General features: G+C 41.9%; 1 protein-coding gene across 5 annotated transcripts in view; it reads left to right on the forward strand.

Moving 5' to 3' along the window:
• The window catches only part of tsnare1 (T-SNARE Domain Containing 1), an 849,044-nt gene that overhangs the window by 267,940 nt on the left and 554,010 nt on the right, over window positions 1–27,094 (forward strand). For 4 of the 5 annotated variants that reach the window (XM_060824473.1, XM_060824475.1, XM_060824474.1 and 1 more), the window contains exons 3-4: window positions 11,901–11,978; window positions 19,997–20,066. In XM_060824473.1, the coding sequence (XP_060680456.1) occupies window positions 11,901–11,978; window positions 19,997–20,066 (148 nt within the window). Of the gene's footprint in view, window positions 1–11,540; window positions 11,639–11,900; window positions 11,979–19,996; window positions 20,067–27,094 lie in introns of those variants that run through there. The other variant, XM_060824476.1, reaches the window with a different exon arrangement.

Consider the following 27,094-nt stretch of genomic DNA (forward strand, 5'->3'; position numbering starts at 1 on the left):
GTATTTTATTCTAGATTTCTCCTTAACCTTTACGAGAACTAATCTAAATTTATTTTTTTTTACCCCAGGTACATTTTCTCTTTAACCCATAGCATTACCCCCAATATTTGTTCCAGCAATATGCCTTTCCTTCATTGGGCAGAGAACATAACATAGAAAATCCTTCACAAATTCCACTTCCTTTCTGCCCATAATATGGTAACCACATAATTCACTAATGTGCAGTGAGGAATATGCAACTCTCATATTATTGCTGTCCTTTGGTTCCTGCACCTCTCTGTAATTCCACTACTAATTAATTTATCTGCCTTCTGAGTATTTGGGTACACCAAGTAGCCCAATACCTTTATTTCTCAACATCACTGAATTGCCTCTTTCTCTAATGCTCCAGGCTATTCTCTTTTTACTGCTTTCCCTCTACCAGATCTGTTGTCTCTCCTCTTTTCCTTGTGTCACATTTTTTGAACACTTTGACTCAGGACCAGTAACTTTCATTCTTCCCCTTTTTTGATACAGGTCAATCGTTGCTATTCTAGTACATTTCCATATAGTTACCTGTGTCTGCAGTACATCAGACTATTAACAGCAATCGTTAAATTTGGACACATCTAACCCAAACCTATCACAGAACCTATTACTGTGGAAGCTGGAAGTCTGAAATAAATAGAAACTATTAGAAATTCTCAGCAGGTGTGATAACACCAGAAACAGAGTTAATGGGTTGGATCTTCTCTCTGCTTTGCGAACTGTGAATCAAGCCAATTGCTGCCTTGGCACTCATGAACCTTTCTGCTTCTCCCACTTCCAGAAGATTTTCCTCTCTGCGAGATATGGGCTGGCAAGGTTGGATTTGCTACCTTTATAGGCATACTTGTCTTGGCTCTCTGGGTTATTGACCCAGTTATCAATCTGCTTATTCGTATCCCTAATCCTCCCCCCTCACTCCCAACATCTAAACTTGCAAGCTCCATGCCCCCCGCCTTATAACACTATGGCCCCAAAACCCCCAATCCCCATGATGACTATACGTGTCAATTGACTATATCGCCACCACAGCCACAATGTAAGACCTCATGAGCTTCAAAATAACTATAATTGATGGTTTTAGAATCATAGAATTTCTACAGTGTGGAAACAGGCCCTTCAGCCCAACAAGTCCACATTGACCCTCCAAAGAGGGTCGGTGTGGACATGTTGGGCAGAAAAGCCTGTTTCCACATTGTAGGGATTCTGTGATTCAATGGTTCACAAGCCATTAGAATGGACTTTGGTCATCATGAACATCTAATAAAATTTCTAAAATTGACACATTGAAACACGTTATGCGCAAAAAGGCAAGATACTGTGGGCATTCAGCATGAGTGAGTGAGCTAAAAGTGCAAATGAAGAGCCCTGAGATATACCCTGCTCCATCCATGAGACAAGTGCCTGAGCCAACATGCTAAGTGGTCTGAAAGCAGGAAGACAGTGCAAGGTGTTGGTACCTTTAAATTCAGCGTTGAAGTAGATAATTGTCTTGTAAGTGAGTTGGAAAGTGTGTTGTGATGATGTGGTGAGGTTGTACATGTCTAGTCGTCTGAGGACATGGTGGCTGCAGGTGGTCACTACACAGGGAGCATACTCTGAGGTAATGGGGACTGCTGGCCAATATGGATGCCCAGAGAAGGAAGCAGTGAGCTGGAGTGGCCAGGTTTCCAATTTGACTTTCTTGTTGAGAATTTTTGCCATCTATTTTCTCTCCAACTTGCTGGAGAGTGACAAATTTAATACAAATGTGGTGAGAATAGGTACTTATACACAGATTTTTAAACTGTGAGGGAATAAAGAGTTATAGGGGAAAGGGAGGAAAGTGAATTTAAGGATCATCAGATGAGCCATGATTTCATGACAGAAAGAGTTGGAAACTCAAGTGTGCAAAATAAAGCTGACATGGGCCAAAGTTGTGTCAAACGGAGGCAGTGGTGTAGTGATAATGTCACTGGACTAGAGTTCTTGAATCCCATGCTGATGCTGTGGGGACATGGATTTGAACCATACCATGACTGGTGAAGTTTAAATGTGATAAAAATTTGGGATTAAAAATTTGACTTTTTTTCACTTGTTATGAAACACTCATCTGGTTCCCTAATGTGTTGTATCCTTTTCTGACTTCAGACTAACAGCAATGCAGTTGACTTTTAACAGCCCTCTTGGAAACTATTACCTGTACCTCCACAAATGTCATATACTGTATCCATTGCACCCGATGTGGTCTCCTCTACATAGGAGAGACAGGACGCCAACTTGTGGATCGATTCAGGGAACACCTCAGTGACACCGGTACCAACCAATTCCATCGCCCCGAGGCTGAACACTTCAACTCCTCCTCCATCGCCAAGCCACTACCACCCGACGCCTCATCTTCCACCTTGGGACTCTGTAGCCACATGGGATTAATGTAGATTTCACCAGTTTCCCAATTTCGTGTCCTCCCACATTATCACAGTCCCAAACCTCCAACTCATCACTGCCCTCTTGACCTCTCCATCATCTTTCCTACCTATCCACTCCACACTGCTCTCTGACCTATCAATTTCTCCCCCATCTTTATCCATCTTTTGCATTCTCAGCTACCTTCCCCAGCCACTCCCCATTCCTATTTCTTAGCTGCTGGGCCAACAAGCCTCATTCCTGATGAAGGGCTTATGCCCGAAACATCAATTCTCCTGCCTGACCTGCTGCGCTTTTCCAGCACCACTCTCAACTCTGATCTCCAGCATCTGCAGTCCTCACTTTCTCCTATTTAATTTTGGTGCTCAAAATATGGATGATTTTGGTGAGTAAATAGTGGGGAAGTGTTTCCACCATTAGGAGGATTAGTAGCAAGAGTACAGATGATTCATAAAGAAACCAGAGGAATAGTCTGGAATGCAGTAGATGAAAGGATAGTCAAAGAAGATTCTGGAGCAGATTGCAGAAGGAAATTGGATATACACACAAAGAAACAAAACAGAACAATAGACCTAATTGGATAGCTTTTCTAATGACCTCTGACCTCTCTCATGGTCTGAATTTCTTCAATTGTCTAATCATTGTAGACAAATGAGACTTTTCTTGTTTAAATATTGTGTCAAAATGCATGACAGAGGCATGAGAGTCTATGAAGTTTAATCTGAAACTCAATCAATTTCATTGTTCCCTTTCAGTACTTGTACCATATTTGAAACAAGGTAGAATAAAATTTCAAATCAGGCAATCTTATTGTTTCATACAAAAAATTATTGACTGCCTCCAAATTTTGAGTTTATTTGTTGTTTGTCTCTGTATTTTAAATTTCTGTAGTTGATTGGTAGCAAAGTTGGCTGGTGTCATTTCTACATTTGATTTCTTTTCATCGAATTTGATAAATGTTTGTGCTCAAGAGTTGATATTGCAACAAAATTATAGAAAGTGTTACAGCACAAAAGGACGCCATTAGGCCCATCATACATAAGCTAGGTCTCTGCAAAAGTAAAAGTCTCTCCACTTTGACCATAGCCATGTAAATCTATTCTCATCAGATAATTATCTCATTTATTTTTGAAAGTCCATTTTGAATGTATAATCTCAGTAAATACAATCAAGGTCCTAACCATATTCTGCATTCAGAAAGTACTTTCCCACATGAAGCTTCTAGTTCCTCCAACCAGTCCACTACTTTTTGTCATTTATATAAATGATTTGTCTGTGAACATACAAGTTATGGGGAGGAGGTTTGCAGATGACACGAAAATTGGTGGTGTAGTGGATAGTGAAGGTTATTTCAGAGTACAACAGGACCTTGATCAGATGGGCCAGTGGCTTGAGGAGTGGCAGACGGAGTTTAATTTAGATAAATGTGAGGTGTTTTATTTTGGTAAGGCAAACCAGTGCAGGGCTTATACAGCTAATGGTAGGACTTTGGAGAACGTTGCAGAACAAAGAGACCAACGGGTGCAGGTCATAGTTCCTTGAAAGTGGAGTCACAAGTAGACAAGATGGTGAAGAAGGCATTTTGCAGGCTTGCCTTTATTGCTCAGTGCATTTAGGGTTTATCAGAGTTGGGACATAATGTTGTGGCTGTACAGGACATTGGTGAGGCCACTTTTGAAATGCTGTGTTCAATTTTGGTCTACCTGCTACAGGAAAGATGTTGTTAAACTTGAATGCATTCAGAAAAGATTCACAAGAATGTTGTCAGGATTAGAGGGTTTGACCTGTAGGGAGAGGCTAACAAGCTGTTTTTTTTTCCCCAGCGCATCGTGCGCTAAGAAGATAACTTACAAAGGTTTATAATATCAAGAGGGGCAAGGGTAGGGTGAATAGCCAAGGTGTTTTCCCCAGGATAGAGGAGTCCAAAACTAGATGGCATAGGTTTGATGTGAGAGGGGAAAGATTTAAAAGGCTCCTAAGAGGTAACTTTTTCAAACAGAGAGTGGTGTATGTATGGAATGAGCTGCCAGAAGAAGTGGTAGGGCTGGTACAGTTACAGCATTTAAAAGGTATCTGGATGGGTACATGAATAGGAAGGGTTTTGAGGGATATGGGCCAAATGCTGGCAAATGAGATGAGATCAGTTTCGGACATCTAGTCAGTATAGAGAAAGTGAGGACTGCAGATGCTGGAGTACCAGAGTTGAAAAATGTGGTGCTGGAAAAACACAGCAGGCCAGACAGCATCCGAGGAGCAGGAGAATCGACGTTTCATGCATAAGCCATTCTTCAGGAATGAGGCTGGTGTGTCAAGCGGACTGAGGTAAAAGGTAGGGGAGAGGGAATTTGGGAGAGGGGCACTGGGAATATGATAGGTGGAAGGAGGTGAGGGTGATAGGCCGGAGAGGGGGTGGGGTGGGCAGAGGTCGGGAAGAAGATTGCAGGTCAAGAGGGTGGTGCTGAATTCGAGGGTTGGGACTGAGATAAGGTGGGGGGAGAGGAAATGAGGAAGCTGGAGAAATCTACATTCATCCCATGTGGTTGGAGGGTTCCTAGGCGGAAGATGAGGCACTCTTCCTCCAGGCGTCGTGTGGCCAGCGTCTGGCGATGGAGGAGGCCAAGGACCTGCATGTCATTGGTGGAGTGGGCGAGGGAACTAAAGTGTTCAGCCACGGGGCGGTTGGGTTGGTTGGTCTGGGTGTCCCAGAGGTGTTCCCTGAAATGTTCCGCAAGTAGGCAGCCTGTCTCCCCAATGTAGATGAGACCACATCGGGTGCAGCGGATACAGTAAATGATATGTGTGGCGATGCAGGTGAATTTGCAATGGATATAGAAGGATCCACTGGGGCCTTGGAGGGAGGTGTGGGCGCAAGTTTTGCACTTCTTGCAGTTGCAGGGGAAGGTGCCGGGAGTGGAGGTTGGGTTGGTGGGGGGTGTGGACCTGACGAGGGAGTTGCGGAAGGAGTGGTCTCTCTTGAATGCCGATAGGGGTCTAGAGGGAAATATATCCCTGGTGGTGTGGTCTGTTTGGAGGTGGCGGAAATGACGGAGGATGATACGATGTATCCAGAGGTTGGTGGGGTGGAAGGTGAGGACCAGTAGGGTTCTGTCCTGGTGGCGATTGGAGGGGCGGGGCTCAAGGGCGGAGGTACGGGAAGTGGAGGAGATGCGGTGGAGAGCATCGGCGACCACGTCTGAGAGAAAATTGCGGTCTGTGAAGAAGGAGACCACTTGAGTTGTTCGGTATTGGAATTGGTCCTCCTGGGAGCAGATGCGGCGGAGGCGGAGGAATTGGGAATATGGGATGGCATTTTTACAGGGGGCAGGGTGGGAAGAGGTGTAATCTAGGTAGCTGTGTTGGAGTTGGTCAGTTTGTAGTAAATGTCTGTGTTGAGTTGGTCGCCCAAGATAGAACTGGAGAGGTCTCTGAAGGGGAGGGAGGAGTCTGAGATGGTCCAGGAAAATTTGAGATCGGGGTGGAAGGTGTTAGTAACGTGGATGAACTGTTCAACCTCCTCGTGGGAGCACGAGGTAGCGCCAATACAATCATCAATGTAGCGGAGGAAAAGGTGGTGCCGGTGTAGCTGCGGAAGATGGACTGGTCTTATTACTGATCTCTGCAGAATCCCACTGTCCATTTCCTTTTTGAAAGTCCGCATTTAAAGCCATCTACCACATTTGTCAGCTTTGAATATGGAAAGCAACAGTTTATCAATTATGTTGCCTGTTGCTCAGCCAATTTTGCTGCTAAACCCGGTTTTGCCTTCTGGAATTTCACGCACACAAAAATGTTTTGAAATTTCATTTTCACATTTGAATGTACCTTCATGACCCCCTCTATAATCTCAGGAAAATGTTCAGTGAAAGTGGTGAAACAATATCTGTCCTTAATAAATACGTGCTGCTTTCCTCTATTCCTTTTTGTCCAAATGCCTGTTAAGTTGATCCAAAATTATCATTTCGAAGAGCTCTCCCACTACCAAGGTTTAACTGACTGGCCAATAATTGCTGATATCTCCTTTGACCCATTGTTTGAACAAGGGTGTAATGTTTGCAGTTCTCTTCACATGTGACAGATGAGTTCAGTGAAATAAGAGGAGGATAAATGAACAACACAGGTCAGACATGGTACTCAGTTTATTTTTGTACTCATTGGCTTTCTGAGCTACTACACTGCACAGATAATATTTTTCACATCTGAGAGCAGTTCTTGCAACAGGTAAGGCACTTTGGCCAGGCACTGAGTTCTCCATAGCTGCTGTGACATTTCATCTTCTTTGTGATATATAACATGTCTCTGCACATACGACAGTGCAATCATGAGGGCAGCTGCAAATATACTGCTATCTATTCCTGGAGCAAGGATGTCAGGCATGTGATGCTTGATTTGAGAGCTTCCCCTTCGACAAACAACCAAGTCTGTTTTCATTGTGTTTTGCTCCACTGAGGCAACAATGCATTCTGATTAGAGTATTCAAAGCTATATGTGCACTTGGATAAGCAAGATAGAGAACTTTGGCAGTCTTCCAGTTTAGAGCATCTTTACATGATATCTTCATGGTAACAGTGATAGTTGGCTGTCTTCCAGAGTAATGATTCCTCATTCATATCAATCTTCTTAGTATAATAATAGAAGATATAATTCAGTGAAAATAAGTTGTTCACATCTTTGTTTGCATTTGAGGGCCCTGGGTTTTGACTTGGGAATAGGTGTTTTGAACCAGACTAAATCCCCTCAAAATATATCAAGAAAGTAGTCTAGACCCCAACCTTTTCTTATTTTAGAGGTAATTATAAAGCATTGAATTTCAGATACAATTTGGTCAAGCTATTTGTTATTAAGCAAACTACAATTTATTTTTACTCTCCAGTTAAAATACAAATAAAATAAAAATAAAAGGAAACTGGAATTGTGTCGAAATACTTAACAAAATAATACGTACATTAAATACTACTAATTAACTGTTCCAATATAGTAACATCTCATAAATACACGTTTGCAAAGGTAAATTCTGTAAAATTGATTGTTTCACATGCAACTCTAGCAGAAGGAAGAGACCCCCAGATTTTACCTGTAACAGAGAGTGGAATAAGAGCTTCCGCATCCGGCCTCAAGATCCCTGCAACTGCAGAAAGCTATAACTAAAAATTCTGGTTCTGTGGGAGCTTGAGCCCACCATTTAAGCTGCTTCTATTGTTCCAACTATTTAAACAAAAATTCCAAGGCCACACAAGCCTTAATGGGCGGCACGGTGGTACAGTGGTTCGCACTGCTGCCTCACAGCGCCAGAGACCCAGGTTCAATTCCCACCTCAGGCGACTGAGTGTGTGGAGTTTGCACGTTCTCCCTGTGTCTGCGTGGGTTTCCTCCGGGTGCTCCGGTTTCCTCCCACAGTCCAAAGATGTGCGGGTCCAAAGATGGATCTTCGTCCAACGATGTGCGGGTCAGGTGAATTGGCCATGCTAAATTGCTCTTAGTGTTAGGTAAGAGGTAAATGTAGGGGTATGGGTGGGTTGAGGGTCTTGTTGGGCCGAAGGGCCTGTTTCCACACTGTAAGTAATCTAATCTAATCTAAGCTTTAACTTTAACTTTGAGCAACCTGCCTGTTGCCTCTATATCAACCATTTGTGAAAAAAAGGACAACATATACCTCTTAATACTATTGTGTTGTCACCCAGTCTAGAGGGTGTGCTTATTTTGCTGATGCCAATGTAAGTTCAAATATCTCCTCGACTATTTCAGAATGTGACTGAACTTGAAATTGTAAAATTTAGAATGTACACATTTGAGCTTCAAGTTAAATGCTGAACGCATACCATTATATTTTAAAACATGAGAGTGAAATATCAAAACATTTGAACAATATTCTTTTCAGCCACTGCAGTCAAGGAATCTTCTTCATATTTAATGCCTCTTAAGTTCACATTAAAAAATGCATTTAACAAAGCAGGAGCTAACAGCTATTTTTCATTATGAATAAATTTAAGATGTGCTTGAAAGCTTTCAATAAAATACGAGAGTTTTATTTGAAATTGCAGTACATTTACATTTGAGAGTCAAGGGTGTGCCCAGTTTTAAGAGTGGGGTTTGATTTTTGCAGAGCATTTCATGATGCATTGTGTGATGGAGAAGACTTGGATGTACTGTAGTTGTATGCAATTTTAGCCACAGGTGACAACTAAGATCCATTAAGTAGTTGATTTCCATCCATGTTACACATGCACTTGGACTAAAAAAGGTGACTGTTAAATTTCTTTTTTTTTGTTCATGAGATGTGTGCAATTCTGGCAAGGTCAGCATTTACATATGAAGAGGTCGTGGTGAACTGCTGTCTTCAAATGCTGCAGTTCATGTGGAATAATCTACAGTGTTGTTCAGAAGGGAATTCCAGGTTTTGGTCCACCAACAGTAAAAGAACAATGGCATAGTTTTAATTTAGGGTGATATATGGGTAGAGAGCAACCTGTGTGTGGCTGTTCTGCTCAGCCTTTGACACCCTTCTTTTGGAATGTGGAAGTTGCACACTTGCAACGTGGTGTTGAATGATGCTGAGTAAATTGCTGTAAAAGCAGTAAGTGTTTAAATTGGGAGATGTGGTTTGAGTCAGGCTTGCTGCTGTATGCTGGATTGTGAGAAAAACCTTAATTTTGTTGAACTATACTAAGGCAGAAAAGAGGTATGTATTCCATTGTATTCATTGCTTGTGCCTTAAAGGTAGTGCATTTCTTTTGAGGAGTTAGGAGTTGTATTATTCAGCACAGATTTTCCAGTCTTTGGCTCTTTGTAGCTGTGGTAAGATGTTGATGGTGGAGAATACAATAATGGCAATGCATTGAGCCTCAAGGGAGATGGTTGGATTCCCCTTAGCTGGAAGTGCTCCTTGCCAGGCCCTCATTGCATAAATATGACTTGGCACTTAGTCCGCCCTTGAGTGTGGGGAGGGGGGAGTGTTGTTTTATTAGGCTAATTCTCTCTTTCAGAATTAGGCTTCTTTGGTTGTCCAGGAATTTCCTATAACTGACCATATGATCAGGTTGTGTCAGAGGTTACCAATAGAGAAAGAGCCAGCAAGGAAGTTTGGTAGGAGCAGATTGTGGCTGTGACTCTGGTCTCACGCAGGACATTTATTTTAATTTTAGAGCAGTATGTTTACAGTGCAAGAAACATTGTTCTGCAGCAAAGTTAATTTGAAATTCATTTTGATGAGTAAAAGAGTTGAAACCTGTTGAGACAGAGACGGACAATAGAGTGAAAGAACATGAGAACCAGGAAATCCAAGATGGCTACATCTGTGATGTGAGTGGTGCTGTGTTGAATGACAAGTTCATAATGGAGAGCTGTCTTGTTGTATAGTTGCTGTCAGAACCCACAGAGCAGGTTGCTGTCAGAAGTTCAACCATCTTAATCTGTCAAAAGTGATTGGTTTCCAAAGTCAGGATGGAGAGGAGGTTGTGGCTGGTGATGGTTCTAGGTGATGGAGAGTAGGGTTTTGAAATGTTTTGTTGAAGGACATGAGTCAAGTTACGACAGTGCATCGTGCATATATTTGCTTCAAATAATCTCCATTCATTGGCTGGTCTGCGAGTCTCCCTATTTAATTAATAATACTCTGAACAGTCTTATTGGTGTCATCACTTTATCGAGCTTCATTTTTTGATGGGATGTGAGCATTGCTGGCAAGGCCCATCCTAATTACCTTGAATTGAATGGCTATTGCTGGGGATTTGGAGCAACTTTAAGGCCAGAATGGGGAAGAATGGCAGATTTCCTCTCCAAAAAGAAATCAGTGTCAATTCTAGTATTGGTAAAGGCGACCATGAAACTAATCTTCAATTTCATAACTTCTTGTTAATTGACGTTTTACATTCCAGTATCTGCCATGCAATCTCCCCGGAGAGTTATCATAGGCTTCCTGTATTACCAGGAGAAAGTGAGGACTGCAGATGTTGGAGATCAGAGCTGAAAATGTGTTGCTGGAAAAGCGCAGCAGGTCAGGCAGTATCCAAGGAGCAGGAGAATCGACGTTTCGGGCATGAGCCTTTCTTCAGGAATGAGGAAAGTGTATCCAGCAGGCTAAGATAAAAGGTAGGGAGGAGGGACTTGGGGGAGGGGTGTTGGAAATGTGATAGGTGGAAGGAGGTTAAGGTGAGGGTGATAGGCCGAAGTGGGTGTGGGGGCGGAGAGGTCAGGAAGAAGATTGCAGATAAGGAAGGTGGTGCTGAGTTCGAGGGTTGGGACTGAGACAAGGTGGGGGGAGGGGAAATGAGGAAACTGGAGAAGTCTGAGTTCATCCCTTGTGGTTGGAGGGTTCCTAGGCGGAAGATGAGTGCTCTTCCACCAGCCGTTGTGTTGCTATGGTCTGGCGATGGAGGAGTCCAAGGACCTGCATGTCCTTGGTAGAGTAGGAGGGGGAGTTGAAGTGTTGAGCCATGGGGTGGTTGGGTTGGTTGGTCTGGGTGTCCCAGAGATGTTCTCTGAAGCGTTTCAGAGAACACCTCACCTTAACCTCCTTCCACCTATCGCATTTCCAATGCCCCTCCCCCAAGTCCCTCCTCCCTACTTTTATCTTAGCCCGCTTGGCACACTTTCCTCATTCCTGAAGAAGGGCTCATGCCCGTAACGTCGATTCTCCTGCTCCTTGGATGCTGCCTGACCTGCTGTGCTTTTCCAGCAACACATTTTCAGTTCTTGTATTACCACTATGGGACTGTTCATCTGCTTATTTCAGGAAGTGGTATTGTTTGACATTATTTCTAAATGTTGTCACTGGGAATGACATTGGACTTTGCACAAGCTATGCCAGTTCTTCAAATGATGCTTAATATTTCCATCTGGGGCCATATTCTGATGCCTGCAGAAGGTTTTGACACCCTACACCCTCAGAGTGTTGGTTCACAATCATGTTGGTTGATTACACAATTTAAGGTAAGTTCAATGTTGACACCACTTGAAATATTTTCTGTCCTTCCTGGTACCAGCAACGCAAAGTCATCGGAATTTCAGATCCAAAATATCACAAACCTCCAGCATTAATAACTCCAGCAGCTTTAGCAGTCACTCAGTGTGGCGCCGCATTAGCTTTTGATTCCCAAGTGCAAACATCCCAGTTCTGTCTGCATTTCTAATGATCATAGTAATGTTAAACCCCTGACGGTAGAGGCCAATCATAAATATCGTTTAAGAAAACAAATGCACAATTTAAAAGAAGGTATTTGCTAAGTTACAGCCACAAGTGAAGTTTTATTAATGGTTTTAATTACAATTACAACGGACTCCTTGATGTTATTATGCAATAATTTAATGCCCTTTATCCAATTTTAAGTGTCTCTGCTATTTTGTTGGAAACAACCTGGTTAAAAGAAATACGGCCTTTTTGTTTTCAGAAAGTCAAAAGAATTTAGTTTGAATATTTTGAGTGAGGTTATTGTGCTAATCATGTGGTAAATTTTATTTCTGTTCCATCCAAATAGCATCTCAGATTGACCCCAATGAAATTCAAGAGGTGTTCCAGGAACTTACAGCAAACATCTTCCGCATTAACACCAACGGTGAGTTTACCTTTTGCTCATAACTATTATTCGAATTTGTGATGGTAATGTTTTTGTAGTGTAATGATGGGATTCATCAGGAAAATAGGAAAATGATAGGTGAAGGCCTTGTGAATTAATTGACAGCCCCCTCGTACTCGCTAACGATTTAGGATGGCACAACAGTGGATAACCAACACATAATAAAGTCATTATAGTCTAAGGGGACTACTCCTCATGAGAGAGAGATTTCAGGTGTGAGTTTAATTTAAGAAAGCTGTTTTACAATGCAGGCTTATGCCAACGGTGTGGGTTCAATTCCGACACCAGCTGAAAAGGATCTCACTTTCTCAACCTCTTCCCTCACCTAATGTGTGATGACCCTTGGGTTAAACTCACCATTTGATGTGTCTACCTCTCTCTCTTGTTCTCACCCTCACACGCTCGCACTCTCTGTCTGTCTGTCTGTCTGTCTCTCTCTTTCCCCCTCCCCCCTATATAGTGCAAGCTATACACCAAATGAATCACTACTCACTTTTTCTCACATTTTATTTTATTTTCAGCCTTCTGGTGCTCTTGCCCTATTGGCATTGGTCCTTCAAGTAGATTTCTCAGCCTAAAAGAAACACTAAGAAGATACGACTGATGTCGTCCTGAAGGAGGAGGTCATTGAATTACTTGATGAGCTAATTATTGAATAAGGGCTAATATTAGAATGACTGACTGACTGACTGTCCTTAATGTTAATAAGTCTCCAGGACCAGATGAGCTGCAGCCAAAGATTTGGAGGCAAGTAATGGAGTAAATTGTTGAGGTCCAACCCATAATCTTCCAATCCACTCTAAATACATAGATGGTACTCTATAAGATTAGAGTTTCTGAATGTAGGTTTGCTCGCTGAGCTGGAAGGTTCATTTTGAGATTTTTTATCACCATACGAGGTAACATCCTCAGTGAGCTTCCAGATGAAGCACTGATGGTGGAGCATACTTTGTATTTATACATTTGGGTTTCCTTAGGTTGGTGATGTCATTTCCTGTTCTTTTTCTCAGGGAGTGGTAAATGGGATCCAAGTCAGTATGTTTGTTGATCGAGTTCCATTTGGAATCCCATGCTTCTTGGAATTCTTGTGCCTGTCTCTGTTTGGCTTGTCCTAGGATGGGTGTGACAGTTGAAGTGGTGTCTGTCCTTATGTAAGGGTGCTAGTGAGAGTGGGTCATGTCTTTTTGTGGTGAGTTGATGTTCATGTATCCTGGTGGCTAGGTTTATTGTCCAATGTAGTGTTTGCTACAGTTCTTGCAAAGGTTTTGTAGATGACATTAGTTTTGCTTGTTATCTGTATAGGTCTTTCAAGTTCATTAGCCACTATTTAGTTGGCTACCATGATGCCATGAGCTACAAATCTCCTCAAAACTCCTCAAAAAGATTAGAATTTTTCAAGTTTACATGGCTTTTTGAAATAACCACAGACATCTCACTTAGAGTCATAGAGTCGTAGAGATATATGGCCTGGAAACGGACCCTTCTTTCCAACTCATCCCTACCTGCCAGATATCCCAACCCAATCTAGTTCCATTTACCAGCACTTGGCCCATATCCCTCCAAACCATCCCTATTCGTATATCCATCTAGATGCCTTTTAAATGTTGTAATTTTACCAGCCTCCACCATTTCCTGTGGCAGCTCATTCCGTACACACACCACCCTCTGCGTGAAAAGGTTGCCCCTTAGGTCTCTTTTATATCTTTCCATTCTCACCCTAAACCTATGCCCTCCAGTTCCCCCACCTCAGGGAAAAGACCTTGTCCATTTATCCTATCCACGCCCCTATGATGTCACCCCTCAGCCTCCGATGCTCCAGGGAAAACAGCACCAGCCAGTTCAGCCTCTCGCTATAGCTCAAACCCTCCAACTGTGGCAACATCCTTGTAAAACTTGAACATTTTCAAGTTTCACAATATCATTCCAATAGGAGGGAGACCAGAATTGAACACTGTATTCCAAAAGTGGCCTAACCAATGTCCTGTACAGCCACAACATAACGTCCCAAATCCTATACTCAATACACTGACCAATAAAGGAAACAATATCAAATGCCTTGTTCACTATCCTATCAGCTGCAACTCCACTTTTAAGGAACTGTGATCTTAATGGGAAGCGTTTTGGAAATGCATATTTATGCCAAAATTAGCAGTCTATTGGATAAACATGGATTAATTGAGGAAAGCCAACACTGATCATTCAAAGCCATTTTGTGTTTAATTACATTGCTTGCTAGATTTAGATTACTTACAGTGTGGAAACAGGCCCTTCAGAAACAAGTCCACACCGACCTGCTGAAGCGTATACCACCCAGACCCATACTCCTACATTTACCCCTTCACCTAACACTACGGGCAATTTAGCATGGCCAATTCACCTAACCTGCACATTTTTGGATTGTGGGAGGAAACCCACGCAGATACGGAGAGAATGTGCAAACTCCACACAGAGAGTCACCTGAGGCGGGAATTGAACCCGGGTCTCTGGCGCTGTGAGGCAGCAATGCTAACCACTGTGCCACCCCACGAGCTGATTAGATAGCACAAAGGATTAATTCACGTGATGTGGTGTATGAAATAGCTGACAGAGGCCGGTATCCTGTCACCAAGTCACCCTTTACCTCCATGCTAAAAATCTCACAACACTATTTTATAGTCCAACAGGTTTATTTGGAAGTACTAGCTTTAGGAGCATCGTTCCTTCATCAGGTGCTTGCAGAGGTTCAGATTATGCTCACAGAATTTATAGCCAAAAGAGTCCAGTCTCATGGAGATGTGATACAGTAAATGATCTTAGATTAAAACTTTCACATTTAATAATGGGATATAATGTTTACCTCCATGTGGAGAGTCTTTCACACTGATCCAGCTCCCTCAGAGCCAGCTCTTAGAGTGAACAGGATGTCTGACACTTCTATTCTTATCTGTCAACCTGGGCTCCCTGGTTCAATCAGATTAACGTTCCCATCAGGGAACTCATATGCCCTGAGGTTCACCTGGTTGGCCTCGTTTCAATCACTACAGTGTATGTGACGTCCAAATGGCATTTAACATTGTGCCGCACAACAGATTTGCCAGCAAACTTCAAGTCTGTGATATAAAAGGAACAGCACCATGCTTGATACAAACTTTGCTGTGTGAAAGAAACCGATCAACAGGTATGTTTTATATTAGTTGAGGATATAAATTGTCTCGTCCTAGAGGGCAACCATTGTCTTTTGTGATTTATGTTGATGATTTAGTCTGGGATGTACAGAGCACAATTACAAAAATGTAGGCTGGCTCTAAACTTGAAATTGTAGTTAGCAATGGTGAGGACAGTGATAGAATTTGAAAGGATGCAGGTGGGCTGATGGAATGGGCAAACATAGGCAAAGCTAAATTTAATGTTGGAAAATGGGAAATAATATATTTTGATAGAAAGAATGAGGATAGACATAAAATGAGGTTAACAGTTGTGGCTAGTGGGATAGCACATGTTACAGTTTTGTAGTGCAGTTACAGTGTCCCTAAATCTGAACTACAGAATCTGAGTTCAAGTCCCATCTGTCCCAGAGGCATGCCAGACAATTATGAGCAGAATAGATTAAAAATTATGATAATTCCAATGGAGGGACTTTATACAATATATGCTCAAAGGTGGCAGGACAAGTTGAGAATGTGGTGAATAAGATTTTCTGCAATCTTGGGCTTTATTTAATTGGGGACATACAGTATCAAGCCGAGGAGGTTATGGTAAATCTTCTGAAAATACTGGTACAGAAACAATTGGCATATTATATTCAGCTCCGTAGTACTTTAAAAATGATATAAAGACATTATCCAGGTTGCAAAATAGACTTAAGCAAATGTTGCCAAGGATGAGGGACTTCTGTTAAGTAGATAGATTAGAGAAACCAGCAGTGTTCCCTTAAAAAATGAAGATTAAGAGCAGACATGATAAATTTATTCAAAATCACAAGGAATCTGGATAGAGTTGGGATGCCCATTTAAAGAGTCAAGAATCAGAGGACACTAATTCAAGGTGCATGATGAAAGAGTCAAGAGATTTTTTTAATTCAGTCATAGAATGTGGTTCTCGCTGACTGGGCCAACAATTATTGCCTTCACTAGTTACTGTTGAGAAGGTGATGGTTAGATGCCTCCTTGAACTGTTGCAGTTCATTTGGTGTATGTAGAACCACAATGCTGTTAGGGAGGGAGTTCCAGAACATTGAGCTGTGACAGAAAACATTTTATATGCAGCAAACAATCAAGATCTAGAATGCACCTTCCTGAGAATGTCATGAAGATACGTTCATTCACAACTTTCAAAATGACTTTGATAATTACCTGAAGAGAAAATAAAATGCAAGATCAGGGGCAAGTGTGAGAAGTGGGACCAGCTGAGTTGTTTTTGCAAAGAGCCCAGAAAGATGTGGCAACCTAAAAATCCTTTACATGTACCTGCACCTGATCTATGGTTATATGATTCAGATACTTTTCCATCAATTGTCCTAACTGCATTCATTTCCATTTCTAGTTATCAGCTAACTAGAAATACGTGCTTAACAAATGTATGTACTGTATTAGTGCCTACGAAGGTTACTTCAAAATAATCTGTCTCCCATTCTGTTTTCAAATTATTTTTGCTGTTGTTAGTGGGGTTCCAACACAAAATGTGAGATAAAGATTGGTTCAAACATACTGAAATGGTAATTGATGGACTCATCAATCCCTAAAAGGCTATATTGCAAACACTATTATTAGATTAGATTAGACTTACAGTGTGGAAACAGGCCCTTCGGCCCAACAAATCCACACCAATCCTCTGAAGAGCAATCCACCCAGACCCATTACCCTACATTTACCCCTTCACCTAACACTATGGGCAATTTAACATGGCCAAATCACCTAACTTGCACATCTTTGGACTGTGGGAGGAAACTGGAGCACCCGGAGGAAACCCACGCAGACACGGGGAGAATGTGCAAACTCCACACAGACAATTGCCTGAGGTGGTAATTGAACCCGGGTCTCTGGCACTGTGACGCAGCAGTGCTAACCACTGTGCCACCGTGCCACCCAATAGTTTGTGATTTTAATTTAGTTTTAAATGTTTACAATTGTTTATTTCAGGTATGTGATAGATAATTTTCATTTATAATTATATCCTTTACTATTACATCAACAAAGGCAGTGTGGAACTGTCAGATAATTATTTTTCTGATCACAAGTTAACCAAAAAGATATTTCATTTCAGGACACAAATTTTGGGAGGAGCACAGAGCTGAATTGACAATGCTGCTTTTAATGCTTCCGCCCGTGTTGTAGCAGTTCCCACACAATTTCTTTTGAATTTCTGACAAAAGCACAGTGCCTGCAATGGAGGGGAGGTAATTACTTCTGGTACTGTAGTCTATGTAGTGATGTGGGGGAGGTGATGCATCACTGTAGACTGGAAATGTTTAAATGGGTTGGAAGCCACTGTAAATTGCTCTGTACCTCAGGTGTTCTTTCGCTTCCTCGGGTCTCTTGGCCATGCAGTGGGTGGCAGATTAAATCAGAGCCATTTTTACTGTTCGTTAGAATCCAAGGCAAATTCAATTGCAAAACAAAAAAGATGCTGGGGCGGTCAGAATGAAGTGAAATTTCTTGCTTGCTGTTTGAGAAGATTTTTTTTTAAAAAGCAAGGTTGAAAGGGTTCGTGGGCATTTCGTGGGCTAGCACCTAGCTATTAAAAATGTCATAAAATCAGACCAGTCAGCTTCTGAAAGAGCATAATGAGGTATTCCCAATGGAATATTAACTTGGATTTCTATTTCAGTTCTGAATAGGCAGCACCACTATAATATGGATGGAAATGTGTGTCGACTTTTGTTTCAGATTTGCAACGTGTATAATTTTTTTACAGTCCCCCTCCCTGATGGGCTTGCTTTTCATTTGAAGTGTTCTGTGCTTTTGCATTTTCCTTTTTATCTGTGGAACAGTGTGTTAATAATCTTGGTGCATTCATTAAGTTCTCATCTGATTTCTGCACTGTGTAAAAGCACTGGCAGCCTCTAGTGACAGATACAGTGAAGTACGGTGTCATTCTGTCTGGGAAGGATGTGTGTCATTCGTGATGTTTGTGTTACGGTTGATTTTACAAAAGACGAGCTCAGGAACTAAGACTAGCAGAATTTTCAATTCCCATTTTCAGATTTAAACAACAAATGATAAATGAGACGCTGGGTGTGGTCCGTTTTGCAAGACTGCAGTGTTTAGAAAAAAATATAAATTAAGTGATGATGCCTGAATGAAACTAAACTTCATGGAGTTTGAGGGGAGGAGGCATGGATTTCCATTTGCCGGCTGTGTGTTTTTCTTTTAAACCTCAGAAATGGGCAGCCAGTTGACGAACATTTGGTGGGACCATTGGGCTTCATTTTAACTTCGTGATAGAGTCTTGACACACCATAAAGGAGCATTCCCAGCCAAAAATAAACTGGAGACTGCTAATAAACAAAAAATGCTGGGAATCCTCAGCAGGTCAGGTAGTGTGTATCTGTGGGAAAAGAGAAAAACACTTCAGGTTATTTTTGATCAGGATTTGAGTCCTGATGAAAAATCATTGACAGGGGGTGGATTTCCCTCTTCAAGTCGGGAAGAACAATTCGGAGCATTTCCCATTTGGTTTAGCATTCCAATCTTTTGAATGTAAGTCCAGTTATCCAGAAATTTCATTTTCCAAAGTTGGGCAGCAGGTCTGAAGTGGGGACAAAGGAGGGTAGCTGTAAGGACCAAATTTCCTACACGCTTAACAGGTTCCTTAGCCCACACTCCTCTTTAAAGGTTCAAATAAATCAAATTTTCGATGACTGTTGACAGAAAAGGGACGACATGTCTGTTTGGTAAGAACAGATTTACAATCAATTAAACTCAAATCTAGTGGAAGTGGGGACCAGCCGAGTCCTTTCTGACTTGTTTTGCCTGATGGTGGCCAATCTGTCATGCTGTGGGTAGGATGTTCCTCCTGATCAATGTGTCCATTCATCAGGAGAGAGAGAGAGAGAGACCATGACCAAGACCGAGACCCATGGTGGTTCCTGGGAACATGAGGGGAGTATTGCGGGGAATAGGGTTGCAATCAGATGATGGTGGTGCTGAAGATCACAGACAGAGGGTGCTGGATATTTGTGGTCCAATAGAAGATGTTGAGCAGTCTACTGCTGGAATAGCTGGACCCCATCAAGAGACGTAGTGTGGGGGCAGTCTGTGGTAGTCTGGGTGGAGTCTGTTGCTGGCTGCTGGAATCTGATGTTGATTTACGAGATAAGAGAGTTGAGAATTTTCATGGGATATGGTGGTTCTTACTGGGAATATTGTTGTGCCTGGAGGAAAGACTCCATCTCTTTTGCCTGGTCGACAAGCTCTTTGTATGAAGGCAAATAACCCATCATTTCATCTCTGTTTAAGAATTTGGAGAATCCAACAATTTGTGGTTAAAATTGGAACAATTCACCATTTAAAAGAACATGATCACATCTTCATGAGATGATAAACCTCTTTCTGTAAGTGGACTTGTTGTCTAATCTTCATCTTCTCTATATTAAAACCAGGAATTGATAAGTTCAAGTTGGCCTGGACTCCAGATTCAGAGTTTTTTTTCGCATTTTAACCTCTGAAGTGACCACATTGGAAACATTTATATCTCACCCACATCATATCCTCAGAGTCAATTTTATATAATAACACCCTTATCAGCAATTTTAGATAGGGGGGATAAAAGACAGAAATATCAATCCAGTTCAGTTTTCAATCTTTGTCTTCCAGCCAACATCTCCTGCGGTTTGTTATGATTACTGGGGTATCGAATTGGAATTGCAAAACCTCTTGCTTTAAATTTATTGCCTCAATAAATCTTAACTGGATCACGCAAAAGCAAAAAGGCAGTATGTGTTCATAGAAGAGCCTGACCTTTCCGTCGGCCAATGTTTCAGCCTCTCGTTCTCATTAATCCTCACCTTTTCTTTGCAGTGACTTCCTTAGAGAAGAGCCTGCAAGCTCTGGGGACACCTAATGACACACAAGAGCTTAGAGATGGACTGTGAGTCACTTTTTGATATAGATTTTTGCGAGAAGACTAATGGCTTTGTCTACTGTTTTGCTCAAACTGCATTGTGTAATCTTATATCTGTGAATAATGGACACATACAAAAACGGTCATCGATTCACCTCTGTAAAACTGGTCTGAGAATGATCATCAGGTGTAACTGAGACTTCCTAATAACATCATAGTGTGAAACTTAAAACTCATTTAGTCTTTTATGTCAAGGACATTTAGCTGTGAAGCTGAGAGTTGAAATAGAGGGCAAGCTATTTTTGAATATAGAAATGCTGCTTATTTTAATATGTTCAAACTGATTACGTTTGGAACAGGCTGACAAAATGCAATTACTTTCATAATAAAGATGAATGAATTGTTTTGAGGGCTAGGCTAAAGGAAGTAACTTTTTATTAGTATTGATTTATGTTCGTTTGTCGCAAATGTTCTGATCAAAAATGAGAGAGTAGAAATTAAATTATTTTTCTCCTCCACTTCATACAGTTGGCAGTGAAATGGGCTCAGTTAGTGAGATTGCTACTGACGATGCAGGTTGGTGACCCTCGCTTCAGTGTTTTCCTGGACCACTCACTTTATATAGCAAATAAACCACTTACTAGAAGATGTACCAAAGTCAAAACATGCGACGCTGGAAAACACAGCAGGTCAGGCAGCACCTGAAAAGCAGGACAGTCGATGGTTCAGTCATAAAACCCTCATCAGGAATGTGGATGGGGAAGGGGGTTGAGAGAGAAATAGGAGATGGTGGTGGAACTGGAAGGGAAGGTAGATGTTATGGCGATAGGTGGATGCAAATGGGAGGTACGTTCCATATCCCCTTGACTCTCCTGTTCCTGGGATGCTGCCTGACCTCCTGTGCTTTTCCAGTGCCACACTTTTGACTCCAACTCTCCTGCATCTGCAGTCCTCACTTTCACTTGGAAGACATACTAAAAATTCAGCAAAGCAACAGTCTCAAACCTTGTCTAAATGTCAGATGGGTTGCTAATAGAATTGTGACTTGGAACAGTCTGGTACATTCTTTTTCTGTGTTTTGTAACTGGATTTTGGACGTCAGTTTACAAAAGGATGGCTTGGCAGTTAATTTTGGCAAACAGTTAAGCATCAGTCATGAGTCTGTTGTTATAAATAGGCCAGGTGGAATAAGAATGACAAATAGGTAGCTCTCAGTGAGTACCTCTTGCCTGGTGCAGGATCTTCTGATCAGTCCCTGGGAATGAGGGACACCTGTATTAAGTCTGCCAGTGACCAAGAGTATTTGGGCTTCCTGCACGACAATTGATCTGCACACTGCTGCTTGTGTGATTCCCAGTGACAGTAGGATAAGGCTTTTACATGTACATTAATTACCATGATCAGTTTTACTGCTATGAGTTTTCATGCCAGGTTTACTTCATGAACCGATTTCAACTCTTCTGCTGCTATTCTCCCTTCTTCCCTTGAGGCAAAGAACACCAAGTTTCTCACTTTGGGTGATTGGTAAATTCTAATGGGGATGTAAGCTGCTCCGTCTTACATGCACCTAACAAGCTCTGCTGTAAAAAGGACAGGGACGTAACAAATAATTCCATTTTGGATTAGTTGTTGGCTTGGGATTTTTCTGTTTAAGTTTTCTGTCTGATCCTGATATACGCTTGCTTGCAAAAGATGCACCATTTTAAAATTTGAATCATCTGTTAACAGCAATCCTCGGCAAGCATTTCCCTGAACTCAAAGTCAATGTGAACACTCATATGTGAAGCTTTCAGAGTATTGCCGTTGCCATGAGGCACATCCCAGTCTTGAGCCATAGAAGACCTACTTTGGTGATGATCATCGGACATACTGGTTAAAAGACCAGCTGAGCTCAGTCATGATTGTCGATGTGATGCCATGCCACCATTTGTGAGCGCTGGTATTTTATTTGTTCATCTGAACTTTAGAAGCTTCCAGAGCCATTTCAAGGAAAAATGGTTGATGTTTGACTCAAGTACTAGATTAGAGTGGTGCTGGGAAAGCACAGCAGGTCAGGCAGCATCCGAGGAGCAGGAAAATTAACGTTTTGGGCAAAAGCCCTTCATCAGGAATGAAGCCTGATTGACTCAAGTATACAGTCCAAGAGCAACATGTGTAGAACAGATTGTGCTGTTGCTCTAGCGACTTTTAGTTTAGTAGGCAAGTTAACACTTCTTATTTCCAAGAGTGATGCTTGAAGTTTGCCAAGGGCTGCATTTTCTCCTGGCAGTTCTTAAATGTGTTTTGTCATTGATGTAGACAGCTCGAGAAGGTGTGCTGCCAAGATAAGTGACCTTTATCCACTGTTCACAATCCCGTGCCAATAAATAATCCAAAACAGATTTATTTGTTGTATCCCTGCCCTATTTACAGCAGAACTTATTGGGTGCAGGTCAGCTTTAGCAGCTACCTATATCCCCAATGGAATTTACCAATCAGTCAAAATGATAAACTTGGTCATCTTTCCCTCGAGGGAAGAAGAAGAAAGGATAGCAGTAGAAAAACTTGAAATCAGTTCAAGGGGGAAAAGTATGGGTGGAAAATAAAACTTTTCCTGGAGTAGGCTGACCCACAACTTCTTGCTTTTTCTTCATGCTTATCAGGCTAAGGTTGTCACATGCATTGGAGGACAAGTTTGTGTGACTCGGCATGTCCACCTTGAACTTGTAGTTGATACACAGTCATCAGGAAACAGGAAATCACCAATTATGCCCTTGCAACCCCTGTTTTTTGTCTGAAGATATCTCAGGGGATGAGCAGCTTCCCATCCATTAAATGGTTAGAGAAAAAAAAATTCCAGATGCTGGAATCCAAAGTAGACAGTCAGGAGGATGGATGGACACAGCAGGTCAGGCAGCATCAGTAGGTGGAGCAGTCAAAATTTTGGGCGCAACACTTCTTCAGGACTGGGGGTGGATGGAGGGGCAGCTGTAGGTAAAGGGGGTGGTGGGGGCAGGGTGATGAATTGGAGATAGGTGAAGACAGGTAAAGGGTATGACCTGGTTGGTCAATGGGAGGAATGAATCCAGTTAGTGGCAGGGAGCAGTGGAAGAGAGGGGGAGGGGCTTGGAAGGGAATTGGATGGGAAGGGAGGTTATTTGAAATTGGAGAGCTCAATGCTGAGTCCTCTGGTCTGTAGGCTGCTCAGGCAGAAGATCAGAGGTTGTTCCTCCAATTTGCAGTTTGGTCCATTGTGGCAATGGAGGAGGCCAAGAATGGTCATGTCGGCAAGGGAGTGGGAAGGGGGTTAAAATAGGCGGTGACTGGGAGGTCCGGTTGTCCCCTGTGGGCGCGGCTGAGATGCTCGGTGAACTGTTCCCTAAGTTTACATTTGGTCTCCCCAATGTAGAGGAGACCACATTAGGAACACCTGATGCAGTAAACTAGGTTGGAAGAGAAGCAGGTCAGTCACTGCGCATTTTAATTCCCATTACATCTCCTTTTCTAACATGATCATCCTTGGCCTCCTCTATTCCACAACAAACAAAATTACAAATTGGAGGAACAACACCTCAACTTCTGCCCGGGCAGCCTACAGTCTGGAGAACTCAACATTGAATTCCCCAATTTCAAATAACCTCCCTTCACAGTCCTCTCTCTTCCTTCCACTCCTCCAGCCACCAACCAAAATCATTCCTCCCATTGACCAGTCAGGTCATACCCTCTACCTGTCTTCACCTATCCCCACTTCACCACCCTGCTCCCGCCACCCTTTCTATCTGCAGCTCCACTACACCCACCCCCAGCCCTGAAGAAGGATTAGACCCGAGAAATCGATGTCTCCACCTCCTGATGCTGCCTGGCTTGTTGTGTTCTTCAAGCCTCCTGCTTGTCGACTCACATCCATGCAATAATGGATTTCAATGACCAGAGTAACATCATGAAAGGCATCAGAAAGAAAGGCAGGAAAAACATGCTGAAAGAGTTTGGTGCTGACGTATATCTGTTTAACGCTGTTAGTGATTGGCAATAGCCAAGACAGCTTAACATCGTTCAGGACTGCTCAAGTATACTATCATCGAACAACCACACTGCTCCATTTGGAGTCAAGTTCTCAGTGCAGCTAACTTTCTTCATTATTTTCCAAACTGCCTCTCTGCTAACTGAGTGTCAGAGGCTGTTTTACTGTTCTTGGCATTTTTTCTGAAGTTGTTTAACTGCTACACTACATCAGCGTACTTTGTTAAAATACTTTTTTTCTGAAACGTGACTCTATGGCAGGAGATCAAAGAATTATACAGCATAGAAATAGACTCTTTGGTCAAACCAGACCACGCGAACCATAATCCCAAACTAAACTAGTCCCGCCAGCCTATGTTTGGTGCATATCCATACAAACATTTCTTATTCTAGTCAAAGGTGTTGCATCAAGCCATTCAGGAGAATTCTGGTGACCATTGTAAGATTCATGAGTTCCTTTCTAATGAAAGGTGGATGAAGGAATCTTTAGTTTTTTTGAGAGATTCCCTTGCTTCCATATTGAGTCATGGAAAGTCAAAGAGGTTTTACAGCATAGAAAAAGACACTTAAGCCCATTGTGTCTGTGCCAGTTATCAAGCATTTTTCTACTCTAATCCCATTTTCCAACCCTTGGCCCATTGCCTTGTATGCTATGGTGTTTCATGTGATCATCTGAACATTTCTTAAATCTCTTGGTAGTTCATCCTTCTACCACCCTTTTTGTCAGTGAGTTCCAGACAGCCACATCTTATGATTAAAATACACTTTCCTCAGATCCTTCTAAACTCTCTGCTCATGACTGTAAAACTGTGCCCTTTGATTATTTATCCCTCTACTATGAGGGAAAGGTTTCTTCCAATCATAACCCTTTGTAATTTTTTACGTATAATTCAGGATTCCCCTCTACCTTCTGTGCTGAAAGAAAACAACCCCAGTCTATCTAGTTTCTCTTCGTAGTTGAATCATTGTTGCCCGGGCAACAATTTGGTGAATTGTCTCTACACGCTCTTCAGTGCAACCTCATCCTTGCAATAATCTAGTGACCAGAACTGTACACATTATTCCAGCTGTAATCCAGCTAACATTGTAAACAGCTCTGTAAACTGATAAAGCTTGGATCAGATATTGGTCTTGTCATCCACAGCTGGAATAGCTTTAGGTCCTGGAACATTGTCACTAGCTAGGAGTTTGATTATGTGTGTTGTTTTTGTTTGAGAGTGTTGGTGAGTTTGTGTGCTACTAAGATTCCGATGGGTCTTAGTAGTCTGGCTGTCATTTCTGAAACTTCCTTGATGTATGGTAAGGTGGTTAGGGTTTCTGGCTGTATTTAGTCTGCTTGTCGTGGTTTGTTCTTGATGAATCTGTGGACTGTTATTTTTTGAGTATCCGTTCTTCTTGAATATGTTGCATAGGTGGTTCTCCTCTGTTTTCCGAAGTTCATCTGTGCTGCAGTGTGTGGTGGCTCATTGGAATAGTGTTCTGATACAGCTTTGTTTGTGTGTGTTGGGATGGTTGCTGGTGTAGTTAAGTATTTGGTCAGTGTTTGTCGGTTTTCTGTATAAGCAGGTTTGTAGTTCTCCATTGTCCTTTCTTTCGACTGTGACGTCCAGGAATGCAAGTTTGTTGCCGATTTCTTCCTCTTTGGTGAACTTTGTGCCTGTGAGGGTGTTGTTGATGATGTTAAATGTCTCATCTATCTTGTTTCATTTTGTGATGACAAATGTGTCATCTACGTAACGGACCCAGATTTTTGGTTTGATGATTGGTAGGGCTGTTTGTTCTAGTCTTTGCATTACTGCTTCTGCTATGAATCCTGATAGTGGAGATCCAATGGGTGTGCCATTGGTTTGTTTGTAGATTATGTTGTTGAAGGTGAAGTGGATGGTGAGGCACAGGTCCACTAGCTTCATGATGTTTTCGTTGGTAATGTGATTGATGCTGGTTGGTGTGTGTGTGATGGTCTCTTCGAAAAATGTGGTAAGTGTTTCCTTTGCCAGGTCGATGTTGATGGAGGTGAACAGTGCTGTTACGTCGAATGAGATCATTGTTTTGTCTTCTATTTTGGTGGTTTTGATGATTTTTAGGAATTCCTGGGTGGAGTGGATGGAGTGCTGTGACTCTTCTACTGGGTACTTCAGTCTTGCGTGTAGTTCTTTGGCCAGTCTGTAAGTTGGTGTTCCAGGTAGTGAGACTATGGGTCTGAGGGGGGCTTCTGGTTTATGGATTTTTAAAAATCTTTTTTATAATATATATTTATTAAGAAAAAAATAGATTTTCAAATATTACAACAAAGACAAAACAATGCAATTCAAAACAGTACAAAAATAGTACAAAACTAAACCCAAATAATAAAAAAAACCAACCCACCCTCCTATACAAATGTATAAACATATGTAGAGAAGTATAAAATTACAAAAAAATTAAACTAGCTATTTAACTATCTAAATAAATACCTAACAACAAACAAATAAATAGTAATAACTCAGCCCAGCTAAACAAAACACTCATACATTCACAGTTCCTCCTCCCTGGATATTGGACTCATGAAACACAATCGTTATGGCTATATAAAAGCCCTTGTTAGTGTGGCAGATAAATCTGTGTCCAGGTATTTCAAAAAGGGTTGCCATGTCTTCTAAAAATTCTCAGTTTTGTGGTGTACCATATTTGTGAGAAAATCCAGGGGAATATGCTTCATAACAATCTTCCACTAACCCAACAGGCCTGAGGGGTTTTCTGATATCGAACCTGGCAAGATATTCTTCCTTGTACAGAATGTAAGAATATTGAAAAGTTTTGCCTGATGCGAGTTTGCAGGAAATACAATGGGCAGGCCCAAAAGGAGCAAAATAGGGTCCTCCTCCCCCCCTACACCGAAAATCCTCTCCATTGCACCCACCACAGCGCTCCAATATATTTGAAGCCTGTCACAAGACCAAAGGTAATGGGTAAGAGTACCCGTACAGACCTTGCACTTGGGACACGCTAAAGATACCCCGGTTTAAATTTTAACAAATGGTCTGGGGCTAAGTGGACCCTGTGGAGAATATTCAAAT

The sequence above is a fragment of the Hemiscyllium ocellatum genome, chromosome 4 (genome assembly GCF_020745735.1).
Source record: "Hemiscyllium ocellatum isolate sHemOce1 chromosome 4, sHemOce1.pat.X.cur, whole genome shotgun sequence".
In the NCBI taxonomy this organism is placed as follows: Eukaryota; Metazoa; Chordata; class Chondrichthyes; order Orectolobiformes; family Hemiscylliidae; genus Hemiscyllium; species Hemiscyllium ocellatum.